This window comes from Branchiostoma belcheri, unplaced genomic scaffold, assembly GCF_001625305.1.
Source record: "Branchiostoma belcheri isolate BF01 breed outbred unplaced genomic scaffold, Haploidv18h27 scaffold1, whole genome shotgun sequence".
NCBI classification, from domain to species: domain Eukaryota; kingdom Metazoa; phylum Chordata; class Leptocardii; order Amphioxiformes; family Branchiostomatidae; genus Branchiostoma; species Branchiostoma belcheri.
The window spans coordinates 2,383,290-2,404,558 of NW_017802379.1; the positions used below are offsets into that span (position 1 = coordinate 2,383,290).

Genomic DNA, 21,269 nt, shown 5'->3' on the forward strand with positions numbered 1-21,269 from the left:
TTTCCTATTCTTATGTTGGAGGCATGTAATGTCCCATATGACAAAACTCAAGACTAGCATAAAGTATTTCCACATTTGTTCTTATGCAACATTATCAATATTTACATATTAAGATACCCGGTTAATTATCTTTTCTGTAGTTGTGTCGAGCAATATTAATATGCACACAGTGCGGTCTTTATTTTTTTCATGCTATGGATATTGAAAATTCATGTTTTGCATTGCATTACTTTTATTTTGGAAAAAGTTGTGGAAAAAAAGAATGCTATAGGGTCCCAATTGTTATGAACAAAACTTTGTGACCATCTACACTTATGTGAATGAAGAATGACCTTTCCACACCATGTGGTGTATAGGGCAGTACTAATTTTGTTTCTGTATTTTGGGTCACATAACTTATGCAAGCTTGAGAAGCTATTGGCTAATATTCAACTTTACGAGTTTTACTTTTCCCGATAAATGTGCAGTATGTACTTTTTCAAAATATATGGTATGACTCAGTAATACCTAAATGTATCTCATGCATGGTGAATACCCTTTGCAGCAGTCCTAGACTATGTAGTAGGACAAAAGTAGGACACACGTGACTCCATTTTTGTTTAATATAGATGCTTCTATTGTCTTTTTAGATAATACATAGATTTTTTCTGACAAATGCAAAGCATGTAGTTATATCATAGGCACTGATTCACAATAGACTGTGCAGTTCTAGCACCAAGACTCAAAGAGCATTTAATTCAAAATACATAACGTTACATGCTGTCTCTTTGTATAGTTGCTGTACTGATGACAATTAAATACTAGTACATCTACAATCTATCTTGTATACTTTGGTCCTTTGTATAGAAGTACAGATACAGATCATTTTAAGTTAGTGAGGACTTGGATGTAAAAGTTGTTTGTGGTAATCAAACTTAAAGCAGTGGTTGTAATAATACTGCAGTACAGAGCACATGATTGTGGTGAAAACATAAACTGCAAACATAAAACTGCTGCCAAAATCCCACCATTCACTAACTTCTTCATTCTGCACCACTGCATTAAAAGTATGTAATGTTATACATGTAGTGTTCATAATTTGAGTTACATTGTCAGGCAACTCAAACTTAAAACATATATCATACACTTCAAAATATCAGCAACAAGCTCTCAAAACAAACTGTAAAAGATAGATTTAAGCAATTATATTATGTTTTATTTTTTAAATTATGAGTATAAATCAATGCAAGATAAAATATTGGAAGATAAGATTACATAATATGTATAAATATAAGTTATTTTTGTACAATTTATTCTGATAAATTTCCACCATTTTATGCAACTTTAAACTGAACATGTACTAAAGTAGCACCTTTGCAAGTTCAAATAATTTTGTTACAAATACAAAACACAGTAACACATCACTGACTTTGAAGAATTGTAATTGAGCATTTTTTTCAGACAAAAGCACATCCTAATTGGTCTGCAGGATAGTGAGTGTTCTTATGTTACTGTCTAAGCTTTGGAAAATATCTTCTTTGGTAATATTTGATCATCTTGGCCATACATTCAAAGTGCAACCTTCAGTAATATACACCAGGGGTTGGGGAGTAGAGACCAAAAATAGACTTAAAATCCCATATAGATACATGTATAATGTATATTACTTGATCCAGCGAGCCCACTTAAACAGTGTTGGATCTGTCTTCCCTGCAGATGTTTTCTGACTCAGCCTCCAGGTCACTTCTCCTAAGTTCCATCTCTTGTCGTTCTGCCTCTTCTCGTAGCCAATCCTACAAGAGAATATCACACCATCAAAAAAACATATTTATCTCAGGTAATCAAACTTGAATATAATTGTATCAGTTAATGTAGCACCTGGTTAAAAAAAAAAGATTTTTGGTGTTCAATCACTGTTATTACAATGTACATACAATATCATTAGATATGAATATTGCCTTTACAACTTTCCAAAACTAGTTTTTTGCAAAATGTTCACTCAGTTGACATAAAAAAAGTGCAAAATGTTATAAAATGATGGGAGTGGTTTTAAACAGAAGTCTACTGAATCTTGATAACTTCATACAGATAGTACAGACCTTTACTTCATCTCTGTACATCTGTGTGCTCAGGTCGTCTCTGGTTCTCATACGGACACCTCGGAACTGCACAGTATCCTGTAACACAGAGGGAAAAATTGACATTCATCAAGAAAAACATATAGCACAGCCAGTGAAAAGTGAAACTATTAAAGATCAAATATGATAGTGGCACAACAAACAACACACAGTGACGTAAACAATAGTAAGATGATATAAAAAACTGACCGTTGTCTGCAGGCTGTCTGCTAGTGTGATGGTGTCTTGTTGTATCCAGGGTTGTGGGAAGTGGATCTCAAACTCATCACGGCTGATACTGACGGAAACCTCAATTCTGTCATCTGTTTAAAGGAAGAAAATTTCACAACAGTCAGAGAAGAGGAAAATATGTCTACAAAAAACACATTTTTTGCACTATCTATTTCTATGATTTGTTCTAAGCTGCTACGAGTGGTATTGTATCAAAATCTATATTCCGTTGCCTGCTAGTAGAATATTTATAGTGCTAGAACTTGCCTACAAAGTCTGGAAATGAATTTCCTGTATTAAATCCAAGCACTTTTTGTTTTTTTCCATTCCCATCAACAAACTGCTTGAGTTCCCTGATAAAACACCTTGTAAGTTATAAAGATAAAAGAGGGTTGCCATTAACATTGTGAAGGAGGAGTACAATGCAAATCCTAATGCTCTACATTTGTATGTTTGATATTGGTGCCGACATTTCACAGTAATCATGGCATCTAAGCTCCCCCCAAATATTCCTTATTTACCATCAATGCTCTCGTCCATCTTCCTCTCCCACTGGATCCTGAAGAGGAAGGCTTCCAGGATAAAGGCTACGATGATGGTCAACACAACCTGCAGGAGAACAGGCAGCAGCCAGCATCAAGTACAAAAATACTGTAGGTCCATGAATTGAATGGGGCAAAATGTACATGTATGTTAGGCATTTACATTACATGTATTCCAGGCTAGGATGAACAGAAAGTATGAATTGTATTAGCATAACTGTATGATCATAAATGCTCATTGGCAGTATCTCGTATTTAATGCTGGGAACATCTATTAAACCTCACCATCGTAACAATGTAGAACAACATGAAGTACAGATAGGTCCACTTGGTTGTCACTGCAACATGGCCATTCTGGAAAATAAAAAAAAAAACTCTTTTGTAAGATGGTAATCCACAGAATTCTTGTCTTTTTCTTAGTCAATTTCAAACAAAGGAAATTCACTAAATAAAATAGGTATTTGTGAAATATACCCCTTAGCCTTACCATTATGATGTACCAGTTGTTCACCACAGTCAGCTCAAAGAGTGTCACTATCAAGACAACAAAAAATACATTGTTTTTTTCATCAATACAATGTATTTGACAAGTAGTGATGCATACCTAAACCCAATTTTAGGTTCAGGTCCGGATTCAAGTCCAGAGGTTTAGGTTCAGTTCCGGACTTGTAAGTCCGGACCTAAACCCATGGCATATACAAAATTGCATGTTGGCAACCTTGCAATGTTGTCTGGGTGAAACTTTGGCAACATAATATGGAGGCCGGTACTTGACGATGCCCGATGGCAATGTTTTCTTCATTTTGTGGCAAAGATGTTACAATCTACGGAAGGTTTTAGGTGGTTTGAAAAGAAAAGGGGTATGTGAAATGGTCTTTTATGGTAATAAGTCCGGACTCGGTTCTTGACTTTTAGGTTTTTTTGGAATTGAACCTAAACATTCTTACAAGTCCGGATCCAAGTCCAGTGAACCGGTATGCATCACTATTGACAAGTTTTACTCTTTTAAAAAAATGTGTTATTAGGTACTTTTAACATGCAGAGGTTTAAAATCTGAATCTCCCTTTTCTACATAAATGCCAGAAGTTGCTTCACAAATCTAAAACTGTGCTGCCCCAACGGAGGTGGACCAGGATGTCATGACCTAATAAGGCAACCTGTCCACCAGGCATGGGGCAGGCTCTGCTTTCCTATTGGTGGGCATCTGGGTTGCCATAGATACCACTCCTCTGGTACTAGGCCTACAAGCCACCACTGTCTACACATCAGATCTATAGACTACTGACTACAGTAATCATAGATGTAGTTTTCTTTTACCAAGATTCCACAATAATTAACAATGTACTCACCTCCACTCCGAAGGATGTCATCAAAGTTGTTGAGATAAAACTGTGGACTATTGGAGTCATTTCTGTAGTAGTCTGCTAGACTTGTGCCACTGCAAGAAGGTGAGCAAAACTTAGATTTTGACAATGATAAAGTCATAAGCCATAATTTGCATTCCCTATTCAAGAATACACCCGTCCATAATATTATAGAATATTCTGTGAATCTTGATACTATATTGATATAATCAGGCTGACTAACTGTTTGACATACATTTTATATCATTAAAGTTATATCATTAAAGTTAAAACAAAGAAATCATGTTTCACCAATTCCCATGCAGTGAACAAAACCTAAGTGCCAAGGGTTGACAAAAATGCATGCATAAATCCAGTGTTTACATGTGATGCCAAGTTGGCAACAAATATATCTGTTTCTAGTTAACCAGTATACACAAAATCTGTGGCAGGCACATTTGATAGTAAACACTTCAAGACAATCTAGGTACTAACATTTCAACTAAGGAAAAATAGACAAAACCTGTTGAGAAAGTACAAAATACTCACTTGCAGCAGTTTGCCAGAGGCAGGCCATTAAAGGCCTCCATCCCGATGATGGAGAAGAAGAAGTAAAAGATCAGAAGGGCAACTGCAACACTGGAGAGAAAGGAGGAACATTTTTGTTAGAACTGTTACATTATGCTGTTAAAATAAACATATAGTTACACAGGCTGACTCAATTACATGTACACTTAATAATATGCCTATTCCATGTTTACCAGTTTCTCAATATTACAAATATTTGTAACATATAACCAAGCTGTAGTGTTAAAGTGTCAAATATCTCTAACATACCATATCTATATTATTGGTCATCCTGGGAACAAGAATGGACAAATTTGGACTTCATGTACCTGACCATCCTGGGAAGGAGAGCGAAGAATGTCCCCAGGACATCTCTGTACCTTTTCTTAACCTTGAACAACCTGAAAAATATAAAATAGGTGTTGGTTTTTGAATCATCACAAATCAACAACACAGATAACAAAGGATAAGAGTAACATGTTCTAAAGTCTATATGTAGACGGTGATATAAATGTGAAACACTTTCAAATTCATATTTTTTGATACAAGCATTTTGCTGGCCTTACCTGAGCAGTCGGAGCGGTCTAAGAACCAGGATGTAGTGAAAGGTCAGGTCCAGGTCACCTCCGGTGTCAAAGTTCTGACCCAATGTTCCCACAATTCCTGCTACTGTGACCAGGAAGTCAAACCTGAGTCAAGGCAAAACACAAGGTAAACAGAAGAACCTAAAGAAAACTGTGCATGTCATGTAAACATCTGAGTCATGGAAACTACAAATTGTAAGTTTGACAATATGAATTTCAAAATCTCAATGATGCAAATGTGGCCAAAAGACAGTGTAATCTTTGTGAGGTTGTCTTTTAAGGCTTATTTGGCAAATAGATATCCTTCAGTACCAAGGACAGATCTACACAGTAAACACATGTACATGTGTTAACTCACAACTACTGTTGAGGATAACTGTGAAAACAAATCACTTTCAGCACCAAGGGCAGAACTAGGTGCAGCAGTAGTAATTTCAAAGTGCAATTCAGCACCAAGGACAGGGCTACCAATGGAACATAACGGTATACTAACCAATTGCAGGTGATATTCAATTAAGTGAATCTTTCTACTCACACATTCCATCCTGAATGAAAGTATGTCCAAGCTCCTAGACCAATGATCTTCAGTAAAGCCTCCACGACATAGACTGAAAACAAAAGGTTACGCATATAGTTAACGTCCAATCTATACCAGAAATAGAAAAATAAAACATAGATAGACAAAATGGTTAAGGTCACATCCACTGCTATGTAGGAAATTTAATGAGATTACAACTTTGTAAAGAGCAAATAACCTGTGATATCGATAATGAAGTAATTGTTAAAGTTATAAAAAATGTCTTACTTGTGACAAACAGAATGGCATTCCAGGTAACTTCTACATCAGCAGGAGATTTGCTGTCGTCATCTGTAAACAGAAGTACAGAGTCATTGTTTGGATACAATATTCTGAAACTACTGAAAATTTACATTTAATGTATCAGACATGGAGTCTCCTCTGGCCCTGTGTTTTAGGCCAAAGACAAGTACCAATATTTAAATCCGCTTACTAGATATGATGATGGTGTCAGCGAGAATCCAGCACCCATTGACACTGATGACTAGATCTGTAAGATAGACAATATTCCATTTCTTACATAACACAAGACACAACAAGTACTACAACAATTATACAAGTTGCATGCATTCTTATATAGCCATTATTTTGAAAATGAAGAACTGAAACAGCAAATGTTCAACTTCAAGGGCTTACTCTTAACTTTGTGATGATTTTTTTTCATATTGTACCACACTGCACTTTAAGAATAAATATAAAGGAAGAGAATGTCATATCAACAAAAATTATTTCAAACTTACAAATGAAATACTCAAAGAACTTGTGTGTCACCAGCTTGTAGATTCCTGGTAATGAAGAAAATATCATTTAAAAATATGTCAAATATTTCTTGACATAAAACAACCATTGCCTAACTAATTACCTCAACTATAAGAAGGTGATTTGATGTTACTTGCATCACTTTGAGTATCAACAATTTTCTTTCCAATGGATATTTTTAATTAACTTCATGCAGCATGTTTGCTTGAGTTTGCAGCACATAAATTTTGATAGTGAGTTTTCAATTTTTTCCAGTTGAAACAATACAAATGTAGCTGTAGCAACACTTTGGAAATGCATGCACCTGAAGCCACAGACTTACCAGTGAAGATGGCACAGAAATTTTAAAACTAACTGAAAAGTAAAACAAATGACACTAAATGTACCTTTGGCAGCAATGAATAGTGGTGTGGGAAGCTTCCACACCTCAAACCAGGCTCCTGCTGCCTCGTGCTAAAACACATTCAAGAGAAAAACAATTACCAAGAAAACTTCAAATCTAGACACATCAAGGAGATTAAACAAAGATTATCTACACATCTATCCAATCAGCTGTCTTGAAAATGCAAAGTCTTTCTAATTTAGTGTTGGCTTATTCTATTGCTAAATAACTTTATCAAACAACTTTAAGTTAGTAATACCTTCCAGCTGAACCTAGCTCCTTCATAGACACGGTAGAATTCCTCCAAGCTATGAGAAAAAACAAAAGTAATGACTCTTGTATATTATAAGAAGAAAGAAACAATTTCAAATTGAACAAATTTAGTACAAGTAGCGGTATGAAATTTATCATTGCAAATACATATTTCCCTGTGTCATGAAATGTAAAAACCACTGTACAAACATAAAACTGCTGCAAATATTTCACAATTCACAGTTACTGTAACAATCTGATGAACTTCTCATGGAATGGCTTAGGAACAGAAAGATGCTTGTTTCACACCTTATTTTCCCGTCCCCACCAGTGTTGATAGCCTTGAAGGCCAGGTAGACATCCCGTTCACTCTTCCCTGGTCTGTAGTGGTTCATCAACCCACGGAAGTGAGTCCAGCTCACAAAACTGGGGTTCTATCAAGAGAAATACATGTACAGTCAGATACCTTAATGCACATGTACAAATAAAGGGTTTTAATAGTAACTTTATCACAATGTCAGTTTGAGTTGATTATAATGGTAATAATTCTTTTCACTGTGTGACATAACACCTGCAAGCAAACATAGATGTTAACCCTTTATTAATGATATTATTTGCAAACTGAGTGTGCCCTTACCCGTCGGCTAACCAGTAGCCTGAAGGCCCTCTCTGCAGCCTCTCGTTTATGTAGAAACAGCTTACAGAACTTACTCTTCTCTATCCCCAGAAACGTGTCGTACACCACAGCCAGCAACTACAACAGATCACAGTGACAAGGACATCAGATTTAAACAAGTTATTTACAAACATGTGGCAGCTTCAGCATACCCAGTAGAATTAGGAGAGTAATCATTAGTTTTATTTCTAGCAAATTAGATGTAAGATTTTTAGATGTTTAATTAGCAATGTCATTACGTTAAAGCATTCCAACAAAATCCGGGCACTGCTGATTAGGCATATGCATAGACTAGTTTCAATTGTAGGCAATTTATACTGCTTGTAAATAGCATTCATATTAACACATGTACAGAAATAGAAACATATGTCCTGACCAGATTCATGAGGAAGTACAGCACCAGTGACAGGTAGAGGATGAAAAACATGCTGGACCAGCGGGACTGTTTGTATGCAGGCATCATCACATCTGGATAGCTACATCAGGCAAAGGCATTATTCAGGTTCAGTTTAACACAGTCTACATTTAAAAACTAAAAGGTGACATTTCATGCTGTATTTGAAAAACTGATCTATCTATCATATTTAGATCAACAAGCCACATTAGTCTTTTAAAAGAGTTACTAGTACCAATATTTTGTAAATTCTTCTTATATGTACCTTGCTATGAGTATGACAATACATGTAATTGACTAGTACACTAAGGCCAGACCAATTTAATTTCTTGGTTAACGGATTTTTCTAGAAAAATAATGGAGCGGGCGGGCGAAAAAAAAATAAAAATAAAAACAGGCCTAGGCATCCTATTATGGCCCAAAATGGTACGATAGGAGCCATGAAGTCAACACACCAGGCTTGTTCAAAATTTAAACAATGAATTTTGAACTTTTAATGATACCATTGTATTGAAAGATGGAATAACTGTAACAACTAGGATGAAAAGGACTGTTTTAAACTGTTCAGGGCAAAATATGAGCATTTTACAGTTGATTCTAAATTTTTATTTTTATTTGCAAATAAAAAAAAAAATGAAGCGGCGAATCCGTTAACCAAGAAATTAAATTGGTGTGGCCTAAGCTAGCAGCTTATAAACAACAGTTCTTCAATACTACCGCTAGAGATGTGTAATGTTAGAAATGACTCACTTTGCTGTTGTCAGGAGCACAAATAGGTTGATGAAAGAGTCCTCCAAGGTACGGAAATACTGTAGGTGGTAAATTAAGAGTTCCGAATATTGTAATGGTATTGAGTGTCATGTATCAGTCACATTTTAAATATAAGAAACTTTGTGATGATTCCATTTCTTTCATAACTTTTAGGCAATTTTGGGAAGAGGATTTGGAATAGATTATAATTGTAACTCATGAATATGTAGGTGCACTTTGATAAAGTACATACTTGGTATAATGCATGAAAATGTGTTATATGAAAAAAAACTTTACGATTTATATTTAAGATCCAGAGAAACAGAGAAATCTGTTTAAAGCAGCAATAGTAGGTGTGGCAGAAGTAACTACTTACAGGGTCATCTTTGTTCGGGGAGAAAAAGTAGAATCCTAGATAGGGAGACACAATGACAGGTTCAAGGATGTGACTAGCACCATCCAAACTACATTGTCATGATCATGCACACTAATACATATATTCATACTCAAGGCACAGATCCAAAATTCAATTTAAGACTAAGAGAACAGAATGTTGTTAAGAAATACATCAATAAAAAAATTGACCAATCACCAATCAAAAAATTGACCAATCACTTCATTAATGAATAATCAACAAAATATTAATGAACTAGTGAAATAATTGATTAACTGATCAATGAATGAATGACTAGTCTTGAACTTACCGAGTATAGCAAAGATGAGCATGAAGAACAGAAGAAGAACCAGCATGTCCAGGATGGGTGGTAGTGACTGGAGAATCTGCCGCAAGGTTCTGTACAGATATACACAATCATATATTATTAAACTATGAGTAACTTTAGGCCATGCAAACTTATAAGGCACTTCAAAATTTAATGTTGAATTCCATTAGTTATGCAAACTAATAGCAAAGAAAAACTGTGAAATACGTCTGTCAGCATTTTTGGAAGATCTCAAGCTCATGACTGTAAAAACATGTGACATGGTCTGATGTATAATAGTTCTCACCTCCTCACCCCTCCGCAGTAGTGTGAGTCGATGAGGAATATCGGGCGGAGAGCTCGCGTCACGCGTATATGGCTCTTCTGGCGTATAAGTACGATGATGGCTTCAGCAAACATGACCACCAGTGTCACTGTCTGTTAAAAAGACAATGTGACGGTCATAGTTACAGACTGAGTATGATTATTCAAAATATCGTATTTGCTCATCAACACCTTACCTGGAACAGACTACACACTTCCAAAAAATAACTTCTTCAGGTTGGTAGAACATATGATATTGGGATCTTCTTGTACACAACCAGATATTCTCTCACCTTGGTTACGTTTTGATGTCTAAGTATCATACACCTTCCTCATAGTACTGCTTTTTGCCATTTTAAAACATTATAAAGCAAGGTAAGGGAATCTCCAGTTGTGTACAAGAAACTCCCAATATCAAGACTACACCCTCACCTTTATCATGGTTCTCTTGTGAGTGGCAAAAGCCTTGGGACCCAACCATCGCATCTTCAGACCAAGCTCCACACCCAGCAGCACCAGTGCAAATAGTTCCAGAGATCCATGAATCTGAAATAAAACCATTACACAAAATTCAAGATTTTATCAACACTTCTGAACTTCTGAACTAAACATCCATGAAGCTGATCATAAGTATGTATACATAAAATTCCATGTTATTATTATTATTATCCTCAGAAGCCTGAGATGTCAGTGCACTGATCATGAAAGGAAAGAGCAGCCTAAACTGGAACTCATGATCCTACCTGGCCAAAGGAATCTACTCTATTCTACTCTATTATGTTACCTGTAGTAAGGTATGCATGCAAGTCCATACATTTTAATTTTTGTACAAATTAAAGCGGGGGTAACCAACTTCGTTCATCTGAACTGAGTGAATACTTACTGCAATGTCGATTGAGTAAAAAGCCGGGGGCTCAAACAATGCTAGACCAAGCAGAAGCAGGGAGACAGCCAGGTCCATGACATAGAACCATGTCTGATGCACCAGTAGGTAGGCAGGCAGGGCCTTGTGACTGTGGGGGTGGGTGTCAAACTTGTCATTGTTTCCTCCTTCCTGTAAGCAGGCAAACAGAGAGAAAGCAAATGATCATCATGATGGTACCAGGCAACCAAATCTGCAATTACCTTGTACAGAAGGCACTTAACGCTAGATGAATATGTAGGACATTTGTGCACTTTGTAAATGATACAGATTATCAAATTTCGAAATGGAAACACAGAAAAAACAGTACATGTTCCTATAAAGTCACTCTTTATGATCATTCCAAAACATAAACCCACAGACATGCCCCAAAAATATTCAAAAGCCCCATCAATTATTCTGATCAGCTTTAATGTAGATTATGTCTGTTTAAATATTGCATTCCGTTTAGTATCTTAGACTTAACTCATAATTCCATGTGCATGTGTAACGTTATACCTGTAGATATATAGATGCTTCCTGGTAGTTGAACTTCCAGAGTCGCCGTGCGTGGTCCACTCTGCTCCGAACACTGCGCTGTCTGATCAGGTCACTCTCAGATCCGGCTGAATCTGGAAAAAAACACAGGGATCATTTCATACCGTAAACCCATCTAATTATACTGCGGCACATTGCAATTAAAATCGAAAGTTTTAGACTGTATTTAACTTATGGTTAACAAAATTTGGTGGTACTTCTATGTCAAAAGACATCTACATATTTATAGCTTGCCAACTTAAAAACAGTTTGTGACAATTTCAAACCTTACAGTACAACACACATGTTGTTGTGACAGATACGGTTAACCACAGGAACAGGAAGTAACTGACACTTGTGAGATAAAAACCTTATCAGTGTTTCAAGGCTGTGAAAATGTGAACATTTTGGTGGTTTATAATTTGCAGTTTTCGCTGATATTCTGTTATTGATTGATTGATTGATTGATTGATTGATTGATTGTAAGTAGTGAAATATTGCGCTTTTATAGATATATGAATACATGTAGGAAGTAATGTTGACGGCGTAAACTTAGAAGATGGCGAACCAATTCGTAGAAGCTCAAATTACGTAATTCAATACAAGAACAGCAAATTATATGGTGTTGGAAAAGATATCAAATGTTACAGTAGTACAACGTTTACAAAGCCTAGATGATAACCTATCCTAGCTTACCTATACTGTTGATGGAGGCTGTATCAATGTCACTCAGGGCGAGAGGTTTGTTCGGTCCAAAATAATCGTCGTAAAAGGGCAGATCCAAGTCTTCGTCGGCAGACATCTTACCTAAGTCTTGTAACGTAATGCTTACAACCGCTGGATTGCACTTTTAGTGGTCATCCATGCACGTTATCTTCAATTATGGATGCTATGACAGCATCTGTCAAACCTCAAGGTTCAAACCATCTTGTAAGTACATAGACAAAGTCCAGGACAGAGAAATTGACGATGTAATTCGTTAAGTTTTATGCACTGAATCACACAACTGTTGAGCGCCTGACAAGGTCGTGCTGACGTTTTGATATTATGGTCTCGCTAAATCTCGCCTACGATAAAATCTCGCGAGATGTGTGAGGAAGAGGTCAGTGACCTATTTTGCCATGGCAACGACGGACTCACAAGAGCCTGATCCCTTTCAGAGAATTAGTATCATTGCGCTGAAAGATCAAGAATTTGGCATTTTGCCTTTAATCGGATGGCCAAAGTAACTTGATAAGACATTCGTACTTTATCCCATGTAAAATTAGATTATTTATTGAACGAAAATTATAAAGTAGTGGTTTTTATTTATGGTACTACTTTATACAAGCGCAGTAGTCGAGCCAAACAACGTGAAACAACAATCAAGCCTGCAGAACTACGAAGAAGTGGATGTGTGCTCGGAAAAGTTGGACGTCGTGAGTCTTTTATCTCTTTGACAGGACTCTTGGAAGGATCTTCTTCATACAGATTGCAAGGAGAAGTTAGAGTACACATTTTAGGATTGTTTAGAAAGGATTGACGACGGCAAGAGTTTGTTTTTGGTTGTTTGGAAACGTCGAGATTACACAGAAAACATGGCGGACGTTTTAGCTCCAGCTTCTAAACCGACCCACAGCAGGACTCCGATCATGGCCTCCCTGGGCGGCACGAGTAAGAGAAACCAGCCGGACGCCTTGAGAGTCTTGGACCCGGCAAGGAAGAAGCTAACGGCGGTGGAGTCCCAGCGTATAGTGGCGGTTTTGGAGGACGCCATCAAGAGGGGAGAACTTTTGGCTCTGTTGCCTCACGTCAACAAGAACATGGACAGATTTAGCGTGGTTCTGGGGGTAGAACTGAAGAGGGAGATAGAGCACCACTGCGAGCTGCAGAGGACCTTCAACGGGCTCCTGATGCCGAAGGAATCGACGGGAGACAGGGGGTCTTCGGCCGGGAGTTCCAGAACGGGATCTGCAGGTAAAAACCTTGACTTTGAAACTTTGTGTCATCATAGTAGTATATGTCTTGACTGTACAGATGTAACTTCATGTAAGAGATCATGTTTTCCCTTTCAACATCATGAACATTTGATGTTTTGTTAGTCTTTTTTGAAGTACAGCATTGTCCTTTGAAACGAAATCTAAACATGATTCACTTGACTATTGCCCCTTACTTACTAAATTACTTGGGCCCTTGGCCTTGGTATTAATTATATATTTAAACTCATTAAATATTTGGTGCAGTGACTTCTCTATTGAAAAATTTGCAGTTAACTTTAAAAGTCCTGCGAAATACATCCCCTCAAACTTACATTAATTTTCAGTTGCCATCTTACTCTAATAGAACCCTTTACACAGATATTCAAATCAAGTTACTAATACATCTTGTTGCTGTTCCCCCAGGCAGCAGAAAAGGCAGTGCCACCACCTCTAGGACAGCAGGAGATCACAGCGACATGAACAGCATGTTCAGTGAACAGCAGACCCGCAAGCTACAGGTGATACAGCAGCAGCTGGCCCACTCTACCAGGAACATCTTACGCCTGTTCAGCATCAACCCAGCAGCTGTCAGTGCTGTCAGGGCAGAGAACAGCGTGTTGACAGCACAGGAGCAAGAGTTGTTGGGGGTACGACATCATAATAAATCACATTGATGCATAGATCATTATAAAGCTGCTCAGAGGGGCATTGGCAGTGGGAATGTTGCCAAAGTAAAGGTTGTTAGTTGGATTCAAATTGCTGAATTTGTATTTTCTTTCACTGGTTCTAAATCAAATAATATAAATATTGTGATTGAGTGTTTTCTCCCAATATTATTTTTGGCATCACATTAAAGCTACATTTGTACCTTTTCTTTAATGAAGTATCTGTAAAAAGCTTGAAATTTCAAAAGTGACCATACATGTATCTGTGCAAGGAGAAATCACACAAAAAATGTAGATTGTGATCTTTGATACTCTTAATGTAATCATCTCGCTCCTGTATTTTACAGGGTCTAACCGAATTGAAGGAGATCTGTGTGGAGCGGCTGTTGATGACCCCCCTGGAGGAGAAGCAGAGGGCAGAGTACGTGGACAGCATCACCATCAGGGACAGGAAAAATGCTGAGATCATCGACAAACTGGAGGCAGAGCTGGGGGAGGCAGAGGACGAGAGGGACATGGAGGTGTGCACCTATCACTGTCAAACCTAATGGGGGGCATTGTAGGAAATGCGTTTGGGGGCCAGGGGTGTCATGAGGAAGGAATGTTGTTGCAATGTTCATCTTGCTGATTGGAACTCTTTAATTCTAATGATCAGGGACAAGTTTAGATTATTGACGCCCTAAGAAATTGGAACCAAAAAAGTTTCTCTGATCGCAAAATTTGCCGTACTGTGCTCTTTCTCACATCTGACATCTGAATTATTTCTTCCTTTAGATCAGCAAAAGGAACGACCACATCCGCAAGCTGAAGAACCAGCTGCACACGATCGAGAAGTTCTCAGAGGAGCACATCCGCAGAACCAAGATGGACGCGGACAAGGAGGAGCAGGCTGACACACGCAACTCCGAGTCCAAGAAGGGCAAACTCCAGCAGGAGATCAACCAGCTGAAACAGCAGCTGGCCAACCTGACAGCAGAGCACAGGGAGAGCGAGCTGGCACTCAGAAAGGTGCTGAACACTGAACAGATTAATTTTGTAGAGAGAGGAGTACTTTGGACTAATTATTGCCTTTTACAGCTTGAACTTAAAGTTAGAATAGTCACAACTTGAACTTAAAGTTACTGTAGTCACATACTATATTTTTATCCATTGTCCATCCTTTATTTTTATGTTACATGTACTTGCAATTAGCCTACGGGTAAGAACTAAATGCAATAAACTTTCTCTTAAAAATTTGATATTTGGATAGAGTTCTAAGACTGTTGGACTAAAATGTGAAACTTTCTGCTCACAGAGGAAGTTCAAGATCGAGACAGAAGTAGAGAACTGGATTCAGAAGTACGATGCAGACATGGGCGACCGACAGACGGAGTATGAAGAGGTGGATGCAGTGTACACAGAGGAGAAGGCCCAACTTAACGAACTGGAAGAAAAGTTTAAGACTCTGGAGGCTGAGTACACAAAGATCATGGAAGAAAAGAGGATAGCAGCAGAGAAAAAGGTATGTAACTTCAACAGAATTTGTCTAAGCCTACGGTTTCTACTGCAAAGAACTTTAGTCTGTGTAACACAAACTCACGCTGAATTTACAGTTACTGTATTTAATTGAGGTATCTATTTTGCTTCCCAGGAACAAGAAGAAAGGGAGCTTGAGATGGCCATCCGGGCTGCCACAGTGGTCCAGGCCTTCTGGAGATCCTACAAGGTCCGCAAGATGCTCAAGCAGAAGACCAAGGGCAAAGGGAAGGGCAAGAAGGGAAAGAAAGGGAAGAAGTAGTACACAATGACCCATCGGTACCTTTTAAGGAGGGAAATTAAACATTTTTTTAATCATTTGAATTCTGCACTGTACGTAGCTTGCAGCAAAATGAATTGTATTCAATTTGTTTTATGAAATAAACATTGCTTGTTAAAAAATCCTTCAAATTCAAAGTCTTCACGTACATTTGTACCTGTATATTTTTCTCAACCAAGCCTTGCACTAACTTGACCAAAAAAAAACATAAGACTTGGATGTACATGTTTATCTAATGAGTTTCTAACGTTCCTGTTTTTGTACATTGTATATATGAAAGTGTCACGATCATCGCATTGTTTTAAAGTGAAACAAGTAGTTTTGCTTCTTACAAAGAATCTCTATCATATAATGTATATTTTATCTAAAGATTCTCAGTATCTGTGTACAATAAGCAGCATATAAGTGAAACAAAGGTTAAGAATATTATTTTATTAGTGTTTCCTGTGAAAAGTACATCAGAATTCATATAAACTGGATATGATGATACATGTATCATATAATACAAATTCACAATCTGCTGTGTTAAATAAAACACATATACACTGCACCAGTCTTCATCTCATATTTTTACAATATAGTGCAATCATATTTTTACATGTATAGGGAAACACCTTAATGAAAATCTTCAAGCCAACTAAAAATGAAAGACTAATGTCTCACATAACGTTGGTATAAGGCACTTAGGTTGTAACCTAGAGCGAAGTCAAGCATTGTGGAATTGTCAATGTAATGCTCAAGGAGTGGTTGCAGCTTGATGTTGTTTTAACTTATATCAGCCATGTAACAGCTCATGAATCCTTAAATCTGAAGTACTATTGTCATCTTTTGGATTAACATTAACTAGACTGGGTGTAATAAAGGCTATAAGCTCGTATAAGTACAGTAATCAAAGTCCCATAAGTCATACTTACAAACAGTAGTCCTTTTCAACATTAAGTTCAGGATGCAAAATTCAAACCAGTGCAGAACAAACTGTACAGGTAAATCAGAGCAGAAATTCTTTTTTCTGTCAATGCAAAAACTAGCAAGATTTGCTTGCAAGAACCATAATTCCCGCTAGCTAAGAAGCATTAGAATTCAAGTTTGGCCTCTGCATGTTTAGTCGAGACTGGCTAGACTTGCGCCTGCCGGTGTCCGGGCTGTCCCGTCCGATACCGGGGATGTCCTGGAAACGTGCGTGGATCTGCACCTGCGACAGCCGGCGCTTCCCTGGAATGTGCACCTCCACCTGACTGGGCCTCCTGGGAGACGGCTTGGCTGTGTTACTGGTCCTACGCTGCTGTGGAGGACCCATAGCGGGTATGTCCACCATACGGGCACCAGTAGCCGTGTACATGATGGTGAACTCCGACTTTAGGTCATTGACCACAGAGCTAAGGTCAAGGCAGAACTGTTGGATCTGCAGGGGAGGAGGGGAAAGGGGTGGGGAGAGGGTTAGGAGTGAAGTAGCCACGCGAAAAAGGATACAAGTCTTATGACAGAAAGGGTGGAAAGTTTGTGCAGGGAAAAAGTGCTTTTCAAGCTGTGTGCAGGCTACAGCTGATAGTTACTGAAAGGTAAGAAGAAAGATAAAAAGCAGTATATACTAGAGAAGAAAAGGTGATAATCAAGCATTTAGAGTTGAGAGCCAAGGCAGGGCTGGTTGGTGTGAGACAAGCTGGTTAAGGAGGGGTAGGCAGTTGGTAGATGCTGGGGAGAGAAATGTAGGTTCAGAGTTATAAAAGATAAGTCTGTACATCCTTGGGACAGAGGGATTTTTACGAAGATGAACCCCCAAAAATTGACGTCCCCGCGGCAGTCTCTGCTCGTTTGATCTCCTGGGTGATCTGAGTGAGATCCAAGATGAATGTCTGGATCTGGACAGTAACAAACAAAAAATTGGGTTAATAAAAGCACAAAATAATGTCAATTGCATTATCCCAATCCAATTACTCCATATACGTGCATGGCTTCTCATTAATAACTTTCCAGTCATTCTTCCTATTCACATGTGTTTTACAAGAAATATCTTGTTGTCAAAAGCTGTTTCTTCTCTCTTTCTATAATTATGTATTATTGTGCTTTAGCCTTTATATCAATTGAAAATGCAGATATTCCATCGATTTCATTCTGTTCATCATTCTGGGATTGCCATCAAACTCCAAAAATTGATCTTGCTCAATGTGCTGTATTTCAGGTGATGTGAATATGGAGCATGAGCCAAGTTGTCCAATACATTGCAATACATTATGTCTGATTAAGTAGTGTGTTTACCTTGCTGAGCTGTTCATGTGTGTTCTCCATCTCCACAGCCTGTTTCAGATGCCTGTTCACCAACTGGAACAGGTTATGTGTTGCCCTGTACAAATATGAAAATATCATCTCAATGTTTGCAGTGTTTCAGATGAAAGATAGAATTTGTAAATTGTACATCGTTGGCCTACAAAATATGCAAGACTTCAATGTTGAACACCAGTTCATTTTATACCATACATAACATCATAATGGCATGAAAATGATGCCAGGTATGTATTGTACATGTAGATGTATCTAGCTTGCAGCCATCATTGTTATGACATTTCAAACTTACATCTTGATTCTGCCCAACAGAAGTGTCTTCTTTGCAGCTGTGTTCTTGATGTGAGTCCAGATGGCCTCCCTAGTAGGAAAGGAAACAGAATAGATTAGAATGTACCCAGAGTATCACATGGTATCATGGACTGTACCAAATTACCAAATGTAATAATAAAATAGTCCTATATTGATTGTTTTTCATTATCCCAGACCTAAAACAATAGGCTTTTGCTCTCTTGCTATTTCTGCATGTAATATGTGAGACTGGGTGCTTGAGGAGACCCAATAGCTATGATTAAGATCCATAATAAGGATTGCTAGATCGCTGACTATAACACGTTTTACTGACTGACCATTTGACTGCTGAGGCCTGTGCGTTGTCCAGTTGAGTCTGAAGGTTAGCCAGCTCGTTGTTGTAGGACATGATCTCGTTGTTCTTCTCCTCCAGAAACTTGGCCAGCCGTGCCTTCTCCCTCTCCATGGCATCCTGGTTCTTCTGTTCACGCTCAAGCAAGTCCTGAGAGAGAGGAGAATATTCTAGTTTCCAACATAAACCCCACTGCAGTTCAAAGAAAGCTGGTAGAGGGCCATGCAATCTTACATCAATTCTTCCCAAGCACAGTAATCATTACCACAGCATGTCTAGCTGACAAACACTACCTAAAACAAGAAGAAGATTTTGTAGTCCTTTCTGACATGACTGAAGGAAAAAATGTTTCTTGTTTGACAGTCCTTCCAAGCCAATGACAATTCCTTTGAGCTCAGCAATATACATACAGTTATGACAGCAACTAAACAGTTACTGACAGTCATATATCAGTACTGGTGGTTTGCTATGGGCATGTATAACCTTCAGGTCCCACTTTGACCTTGAAATGCTGACCTCATGAGTGGTGACGAGTGTTCCGTGCCGGTCGATGACCTCCCGTATCTCATGGAACTCCTCGGCCTGCTCGAGCACGCGCTCCAGGTAGCGGTGGTAGATAACATGCTTCTCCAGCCGCGACTGCACCTGGTCACGCCCCTTACTCAACTCATCCACATCTTCTGCTAACCTGGAAAATTGTGCCATACAAATTAATGATTTTGATTAGCATGATAGTCACACTTGTGATTCTCAATCCAAAGGAATCATATGCTGTCATACTTTGCAAAAGTACAGTTGATCTCAATGAAGTTCATTCATGTTTAGGACCATACTTACTTTGATATTTCTGAATCTTTCTGTTTACTTAATTTTTTCTCTTCCTCTGCTTTTTTGACTGCTCGAGCTCGTTTTGCATCATTTTCCTGTGGAGGAATAAAAAAAGTTTCAGAATTTTATAGGTAATGCAGTGAACACATGCAATACATGGTTTAAAAACTGTACAACTTATAAATTTTATGAAGTGACTTTTGCAATTTAAGAATTTTACCATATAAACAAAACTTTTGCAACAATGGTGTGAAAGCAACAAACCTTTAAGAATTTATCAAATTTGAGAAGTGACTCCTTAAGTTGATACTCTTTCCTCTCCAGTTCCTCCCTTCTCTGCTGCAGGCTCTCCATCTTCATCTGAAACTCCTGTATGATACAAAAATGATTATCAGTAACTTTAATCCTACAGGAAAGCATTAGATTAGAACTCAAGTGGGATACCAATATGTCCTTGGTATTCCAGAAATGAAAATGATTCCTATTGATCAAACACTGTAGCAGCTTATAAATCATTATGTTATATGAAAGAAATGAATATATGAAGCTTTAAGTTGAGAAAAGTAGAGGACTGCTTGCCTCTTTCTGAGCAGCTAGTGCCTGCTCAACTTCCTGCATCTCTCGCCGCTTCTCCAGCAGCCTGGTGGCAGGAGTCAGGTGATCATCCTCCCTCTCAGGCATTTTTCTGTGGTGTAAAAGTCAAGAGAAATACATAACAATGGAAGTTTTACAATATTGACCATTAAAAGCCAATGGGCAGGAAGGAAAATCCAAAATCCCATCGACTGCTTAAGCAATATTAGTATTACTAAAACAGTAATGTTACAGTATTGACAGTCGCATTACAGTATTGCTATGATATTGCATCCATTGACAGTCACATTACAGTATTGCTATGATATTGCATCCGTTGATGGTTAAACTGTTTTTACTGCTTTCCAATAATATTTTGTTTAGGTGATGTTTTGAAGAATGTCTGGGATTTCAAACAAAAATTATATAATTTACACATTTAAAAACTCAGCTGTTCTATTGCTTAAGGCAGATATATTATAATTTTATGATACAGGTTCTTAAATACCATATGCACAACCCATTTTTATTACGCACACATACATAGGCTAGATGATAGCAGTTACATAATCATGACAAGTTGCACAAAATCATCTGGCAAGCTGAAGAAGAACCTGAAAAACAGCCAAACCTTTATAAAACAGCAAAAAAATTCAACTTACACGAGGAGCTTGTCCTCAAAAGTTGTCCTGAAGTATTCCTCTAGACTCACAGTCATCTTGGCAGTTAAGATTTGCACCTAAAGATCAGAAAAATTGGCAAAATCTGGACAAAATGCCAGGAGAAGTTTCCTAGTAGAAGGACAACAAAACCAAGGTATGCTTTTTTTCGTAACAAATATGGCGGCCGTTGCTTGGTTACGGGCATGCTGGGACAATAACTTTGTTGTTTTTAGTAAAAAAAAGATATTC

At 37.9% G+C, this 21,269-nt stretch overlaps 3 protein-coding genes across 4 annotated transcripts; 1 reads left to right on the forward strand and 2 right to left on the reverse strand.

Annotated features, from left to right (window-relative positions):
- Nucleotides 1-1,217: 1,217 nt before the first annotated feature.
- Nucleotides 1,218-12,696, reverse strand: LOC109465733 (two pore calcium channel protein 1-like). Its single transcript, XM_019763132.1, has 27 exons — nucleotides 12,313-12,696; nucleotides 11,599-11,711; nucleotides 11,062-11,232; nucleotides 10,611-10,724; nucleotides 10,162-10,292; nucleotides 9,858-9,946; nucleotides 9,530-9,564; nucleotides 9,154-9,212; nucleotides 8,386-8,485; nucleotides 7,971-8,087; nucleotides 7,643-7,767; nucleotides 7,341-7,389; nucleotides 7,086-7,152; nucleotides 6,681-6,725; nucleotides 6,374-6,430; nucleotides 6,169-6,231; nucleotides 5,899-5,971; nucleotides 5,346-5,468; nucleotides 5,109-5,180; nucleotides 4,762-4,851; nucleotides 4,219-4,307; nucleotides 3,357-3,403; nucleotides 3,155-3,223; nucleotides 2,849-2,936; nucleotides 2,307-2,419; nucleotides 2,079-2,156; nucleotides 1,218-1,772 (listed from the first exon to the last, which is right to left on the reverse strand). Exons 1-27 carry the CDS (start codon nucleotides 12,416-12,418, stop codon nucleotides 1,665-1,667), a joined length of 2,391 nt encoding a protein of 796 aa, XP_019618691.1. The 5' UTR covers nucleotides 12,419-12,696; the 3' UTR covers nucleotides 1,218-1,664.
- A 265-nt stretch (nucleotides 12,697-12,961) lies between these two features.
- Nucleotides 12,962-16,582, forward strand: LOC109465736 (IQ domain-containing protein D-like). Its single transcript, XM_019763146.1, has 6 exons — nucleotides 12,962-13,572; nucleotides 13,998-14,221; nucleotides 14,587-14,760; nucleotides 15,014-15,247; nucleotides 15,534-15,740; nucleotides 15,870-16,582. Exons 1-6 carry the CDS (start codon nucleotides 13,194-13,196, stop codon nucleotides 16,014-16,016), a joined length of 1,365 nt encoding a protein of 454 aa, XP_019618705.1. The 5' UTR covers nucleotides 12,962-13,193; the 3' UTR covers nucleotides 16,017-16,582.
- A 57-nt stretch (nucleotides 16,583-16,639) lies between these two features.
- LOC109465742 (coiled-coil domain-containing protein 42 homolog) lies at nucleotides 16,640-21,172 on the reverse strand. Of its 2 annotated transcripts, none has more exons than XM_019763168.1 (9): nucleotides 21,021-21,172; nucleotides 20,365-20,470; nucleotides 20,050-20,154; nucleotides 19,795-19,880; nucleotides 19,474-19,645; nucleotides 18,944-19,107; nucleotides 18,607-18,675; nucleotides 18,291-18,375; nucleotides 16,640-17,436 (listed from the first exon to the last, which is right to left on the reverse strand). In XM_019763168.1, the coding sequence occupies exons 1-9, from the start codon at nucleotides 21,074-21,076 to the stop codon at nucleotides 17,098-17,100; spliced, it is 1,182 nt and encodes a 393-aa protein (XP_019618727.1). In that variant the 5' UTR covers nucleotides 21,077-21,172; the 3' UTR covers nucleotides 16,640-17,097. The 2 variants fall into 2 exon arrangements, with proteins under 2 accessions (XP_019618727.1, XP_019618718.1); XM_019763159.1 differs by having other exon boundaries at nucleotides 16,674-17,893; nucleotides 21,021-21,169.
- Nucleotides 21,173-21,269: the final 97 nt, after the last annotated feature.